Source organism: Pseudorasbora parva, chromosome 1 (genome assembly GCF_024679245.1).
Source record: "Pseudorasbora parva isolate DD20220531a chromosome 1, ASM2467924v1, whole genome shotgun sequence".
NCBI classification, from domain to species: Eukaryota; Metazoa; Chordata; class Actinopteri; order Cypriniformes; family Gobionidae; genus Pseudorasbora; species Pseudorasbora parva.
This window is the reverse complement of record NC_090172.1, coordinates 17,498,355-17,504,718: the sequence shown is the minus strand read 5'-3', so window position 1 is coordinate 17,504,718 and position 6,364 is coordinate 17,498,355. Positions and strand designations below refer to the sequence as shown.

At 41.4% G+C, this 6,364-nt stretch overlaps 1 protein-coding gene across 1 annotated transcript; it reads left to right on the top strand.

Moving 5' to 3' along the window:
- The first annotated feature begins 1,943 nt into the window (after positions 1–1,943).
- Positions 1,944–4,947, top strand: LOC137080215 (putative nuclease HARBI1). The gene is made up of 3 exons (XM_067447593.1): positions 1,944–2,090; positions 3,813–4,646; positions 4,744–4,947. The coding sequence occupies exons 1-3, from the start codon at positions 1,944–1,946 to the stop codon at positions 4,945–4,947; spliced, it is 1,185 nt and encodes a 394-aa protein (XP_067303694.1).
- The last annotated feature ends 1,417 nt before the right edge of the window (positions 4,948–6,364 follow it).

Here is a 6,364-nt window from a genome sequence, read left to right as displayed (position 1 = left end):
AATACGAGTAGACTTGGAAGAGGAAATAACATCTATTTTATGCACTGAAACGATCTTACGAGCATTACTCTGACTCTCACCAAATCGGTCTCTCTTGTTTAAAGACACAGAGGAGGAGTTAAAATGAAAGCTAGGGTCATTGCGAGCTTTAGCTTGACTATGCAGAAACTCCACAAAAAAAGGAGAAGGGCGGAAAGGCAACTTTGTTTTCCTGCTTATAATGAGAACCTTTCATCATCCATTTCTCTTGGAGTCCATACGGAAGCTTCTCAACTATGGGGTTTACTCCCCTGGCCGTATCTAAGTAGGAAAGCCCTGTCAAATATCCTTCTCGCTTTGCAAATTCAACTTCAGAAAGCAAGTCACTTAATTCCATAAGCTTTTGATGTTCTTTGGGTGCTATTTTGGTAAATGTTTCCAGTTTGACAAACAAGGCCCCTTCTATGGCTTCTGGTGACCCATACATATCTTCCAGCCTTTGCCATATTGCGTTCAGTCCTGCAGATGGATTCCTTACGTTTACCAACTTAATACGTTGAGCATGTTGTGCTGAGTCTTTACCCAGCCATTTAATCAGAAGATCCATCTCCTCTCCTGCTGTGAGATCCAAGGTCTCAATGTTACCAATGAATGAGGACTTCCATGCTAGATAATTCTCTGGTCTATCATCAAATCTAATAAGGCCTGATGAAACCAGTTGGCTCCTTGCAAGATATTTGGCCAAATCTGTTGAAGAATTGTCACCACAACGACGAGCAGGACTGACTAGATAGCGACCAGGTTGACCAGAATTGGGAATACTTGCTGGAGTATCCATAGCATGGCGTGAACGACTGTTAAAGGAATTATAATGATTGGCATCTGCATTATCTGCGGGGATGCTATTCATTGGATGACCCAGTAAAGGTGACTTCTTATCTGACCCTTGGTCTCCTGGTAAGTTGGGAGCATCTATATTTGCATTACCAGTGTTTTGTGAAGGTATAGCTCTGGGTAAATTCATGCTTCTACCATTAGCTCTATATTTACTCACATATTCTTCAGTGCGTTGTCGTGTGCTCTGCTCAGGTAGAAATTTAGCAAGGCCTTGACTTTCTGACTCAAATTTTACAGCCACAGCCTCCATTACAGCAGCTGTAGCCAGAGCTGCCTCTGCTTCACGCTCTCTCTCTAGAGCTTCCAAGGTAGCTTCTAAACGGGCTTTCTCTGTTTTTATTTCAATTTCTTTCTTTGAGAATGAAGCACGAGCCAAGGCAGCCTCAGCCTTTGCACGTGCCTTGGCTGCAACCATGCTGGCATTTGAAGTAACTGAAGCCTTGGAACAGGAGGACCTGTTTGACTTTGACTTAGCTGAGCTGGAAGCAACAGATCGTACCTCTAGATCGGAGTCCTCCATATCAATCAGAAGACTTTAGGGTGGCTGGCCTTGGAATCTCTGATAGATGTGATGTGTACAAACACCCTCAAGCAAGACTAGTAACTCCTGTTGCCATATTTATCTAGGCAATATCAGACACAAGGCAGTCAGGACATTTAGATTCTTGATTGTAACTCTTTTTTTACTGTACTGGCCTCATTGAGTCCACTTTCAATTATCCAGCAAGTTAAACTCCTTCATACAATAATTCCCGGAACCACGAAGTGATGTTTGAGAATGTTTACTGAATGAATGGTGTAAAACTGAAAATACAAATACAAAAGAAAGAAATTATAAGCACTGATACATGTGAACAAAAACTGCTTTGACAAACAAATCATTAAAGACGTTAAGCAATGTCACATGAAACCATGAAAAACATGCAGGCTATTTCAAACAATATAATACATCAAATTTCACTATACAAAATGCATTTAACTTAAAGATAACAAAATCAGCAAAACTCACAAAGAATGCCCCATCAAACTCCAAACAGAAAATGTCCTTGGACTAAGAAGCCCACAACATGTGCAACCTCATGGTGTCTCTGACTCACAAGCTGTGTCCCAAAGTGAAGGGTGCGCACTTCGAAGGCCATGCACTTCGAAGGCCAGGCCACGCCTTCAAAGTGCACGAAGTGCACGAAGGGCGAACCGAGGGACAGGGTTGCCAGGTCTGCAACACAAAAGCCCTCCAATTGCTAATCAAAACTATGCCAAAACACACCCAAACGCGGGGGAAGTTCTGGATGAATATTGCTCAAGTAGGGACTTAAACTAAAACCCACAGCAACGGTGTAAATGGTACTCCAATTGAACAAACTTCATTGGGATGTTAAACTTCAGTTATTTCATTTGTAAAAAGTAGCCTACTTTGAGTAATGTACTATTGAATCATGTATTGTCATTTAACTAGCACAAGAACAAATTGTTTCATGTAATGTAGGAATAAATAATATATAGCCTACTAGGTAGGCTAGCTGGCTACATGTAAAATAATAATAATAAAAATAATCATTTCATATACAAGACTGTATTTTACATGCTAGTAACCAATGGTTTTCCTTTATTTGTATTTTTTATTTCGTTTATTGGTGTGTAAATATTGAGTGATATATGTCGTAGCCTATTTTTCCTCGGAGCTATTTTTAACAGTGTGAATTACATCAACACAATTATTGTAGGCTTGGCAATAGCCAACATTTTTGAATTGTTATCCACATTCTTTCTGTAAGGGACATTTAAATTTCACATCCTGGAAAGTAAATCTAAAGTGGGATGGTCGAGAATAAAAGCATTCTAAACACGGGTGAAAACGATGCGCCCCAAACGAGTGAGTGCCCTTCAAAGGGCGCAGCCAAGTTTTGTTGGATTTCGTAATTGCGCTATCAGGTGTTAACGATTGCTATTGCATTGATTCCTATCGGATACCAATGGTGCAAGAGGACAGCTATCCTACAGCTATTTTTATATCTATATATATATAAGAAATAAATTGCAAGTATGGAGATGGAAATGTTTTTTTTTATATATATATATTGTATCTTTTGATGAAGGAGATGGCGCAAATATGTCACCCCCGGCGGCGCCGGGTGATGTACTTCAGGCTTAGCCAAGACCATCATCAGGTAAGTTAAAATGCTTTGCCCCTTCCCAATAAGAGGCAGCGTGCATGCTGAGTTCCTGGTTTACACCTTTAAATGTAGGCCTATATTAATAAATGATAGAGATGCTTAATGTAAAAAAATTAAAAAAACCTGATGGTTGAAATGCTGACTAATGTCTTTTCATGGTGCAATTTCATATAGTTTATTCTCTTCACCATGGCAGTTAAGCATAAAATACAGTGAATAAATGAATGAATTAATCTGCCGCTGATCAGTCCTGCCACTGCACAGGTGAACAGTGCTCCATTTCATGGATGCAGGCTTTAATATGGGACGCACTTAGCAACTATTTGGTTATATTGTGAGAATACATTAAAAAAAGCAAAGACATAAAAAACAGTACAAAATTGTGCCCTTTTACTATGTGGTGCATTGTTCTACATAGCCAACAGTAAATCAAGGAGGCTACTTTAAATTGAAGAACCTTAATTGCAACATCCACCGTAGTGCACCAGTAATTTCTACACAACAAAGCTTTATGAAAATGTTCTTAAGAAAATATACACATTATTTTTATTTTATCACCTTCATTGTTTTGTGTGAAAATTACAAGACACATGATACATTTTGACAGTGTAAGATTTTACACATGACTACTTGTTCCCCTTATGTACTATAAGTAGTTACTAAATGTAGTTTACTCAAGTATCTTTATATTTCTTCCACCAATTAGCCTACTTTGTCATATAGCTGTACATAATTTCTCTTTTCCTTCTTTCCCTAAATCAGAGCAGACCCCTGTACTGCAGGATAAACCTCAGTGCCCCACTCCTGGAAAGGTTTTTTGGAGATGGTGACACACGTCCTGACTTTCGGCTGAGCAGGGAGGCCCTGACAGTGCTGCTGGGTCTGTTGAGAAGTCAAAGACAACACGGATGGGGTGTCACAATTGAGACCCTGGTGTTTCTTTTCTGGCTGGCGTGTGGCACATCATACAGGGTGGTCTCCAGAGCATTTGACATGCCCCGTTCCACTGTCCACCGCATTGTCCACCGAGTCGCTGATGAGGTGGTGGCCATTCGCCACAAAGTTATCCACCTCCCCAACACCCCAGAGAAGCTGGAAGCAGTTTGCCGTGGGTTTGCAGGGCTGTCAAGGCACAGAGCTTTCCTGAAAGCTGCAGGAGCAATCGACGGCTGCCATGTCCGTATCAAGCCTCCAAGCGGCCCTGATGGTCAGTGCTACAGGAACAGGAAACTGTTCCCATCTATAATCCTGCAGGCAGTTTGTGACCATCAGGGCCACTTCATTGACACCTACGTGGGCTGGCCGGGGTCAGTGCATGACGCACGAGTGCTCCGCCACAGCCCACTGTACAGGAGGTCAGCGTATCCTCCTCCAGGGCACTTCATCCTGGCAGACGGAGGGTACCCATGTCTCCAACACCCACTCCCCCTCATCACTCCCTACAAGAGGCCAGTACAAGGTGTGGGAGCCCAGCGCTTTAATGTCCATCATTCCAGGGCACGCTCTATTATAGAGCGTGCTTTTGGGATGATGAAGACCAGGTTCAGGGCTATCTTCCTGCAAGCGCTGGAAGTGCACCACACCTTTGTACACCATGTAAGTCAATTGCAAAGACATTTGCAAAATACTGTGAAAGTAGAAACAGATTTATTTTTGTGAAGCTATACTTTTGTTCCCTTTTTTACCATTTCAGGTCATAACAGCCTGTGCCATCCTCCATAACATCTGTCTTGGGGTTGGTGACATCATAGCCCCGGAGGATGAGCACGAGGAGGATATGGCAGAGGATGAGGGGGAGCAGGATTTGGAGACAGTCAGTGGTGCTCCCTGGAGAGACCAGCTGTCTGCTGAGGTGTCTGCCCTGGAGGAGGTACCCGCCAACCATGACTATTTGTAAGAGGCAAGTAAGAGAATTGTGAAGCTATATACACAAGACACAAATGAAATGCAGCATATAACTTTTTAGCATGTTGAAATGTTTATGGTGTGATTAATGTATTCTTCCCCCTTTCTGAAAATATTGCAGCGACATGACAGCCGTCGATTGTGTTAGCCCTGCAAACCCATTTGTAGACAATGCAGTGGACAGTGGAAATATGCACAAACACTCTGGAGACCATCCCAGATGATGTCCCACCGGCAGAGGCCTTACCAGGGTCTCTATTGTGGCATCCCATCCCATCCAGCAGCACGATAAAGGCCTCCCTGCTCATCTGAATAAATGCATAAAGAAATGTTTTTTTGTTTTCTTTTCTTTTTTTACACAATTTTAACATTTAGGTTTTTCTTATGCTGTTTGCGTTAAAGTTATGTTGTAAATATGTCAGTCATGCATCAAACCATTTATTTTACCAAGTTAACTGTTTAAATGTACTTGGGCAAAAATGCATGTATCAGGCAATGGCTTATGTGCAAAATTGTTGCATTAAAAAAACAACAATAACAACAATACAGACCTATTTCATGTCTTTTATTTACATGTAACAAAAGTGTACACAAAAACAAAATAAAACAATTGTAGCCTTTAACTTTTTCTCTTCTTGAGAGAATGGTTAACAAATAATTTTTAATAAAACAATCAATCCATGCGCTCCCGACTCTCCTGGGCTCTTCTCTCCTCCGCCTCTCTCTGGAATTGAATGTCCTCCCTGAGAAGGTCAATCAACTCATCCTCCCGGCCTCTTTTTCTGGGTGCTGGTGCTGGTGCTGGTGCCTCCTCCTCCTCACCCACTGCTGAACTTGGCCCTGGTCTTTCCTCAGGGATGGAGGCAATTAGGACAGGGGGGTTGTTTGAAGGCCTCTGTCCTAACACCTCATCCATGAGGACAAACCATGGCCAAGTTGCAGCAGTGGGTTTTCCACCAACTCCTTGGCCTGTCCCAGGACACTTGCAATCCTAAGGCAGAGCAAATAAGCCATACATGTTAGCAGCAGCAGCAGCAACAATATAATTAATTTCAGCAAAGTTTTGTGTTGCTTACTTTGTATTTTTTTTTTAGGTTCTCCCATTTTTTTTTGGCCTGAAAGGGAGTGACCTTGCCCAGCAGAGCCATCTTTTCCAGAATTGTCCTGAAATAAGAGAAAATGAAAACCGTTATGAAAAATATTAAAACAAGGATGCAATGTTAAAATTACAAATATGATTCAGCAGGACATGCATACAAATCCGTGCATCATTCGTTTAGTGTTTAAGTAACATACAAACTTTCATATAGGCCTAACATACAAAAATGACAATAGCTCATTTTTCTTGTTTTCTGAAAAAGGAAAAAAATAAAACATTTGATTTTTCCTTGATTTTTTGTTTTTCTTTA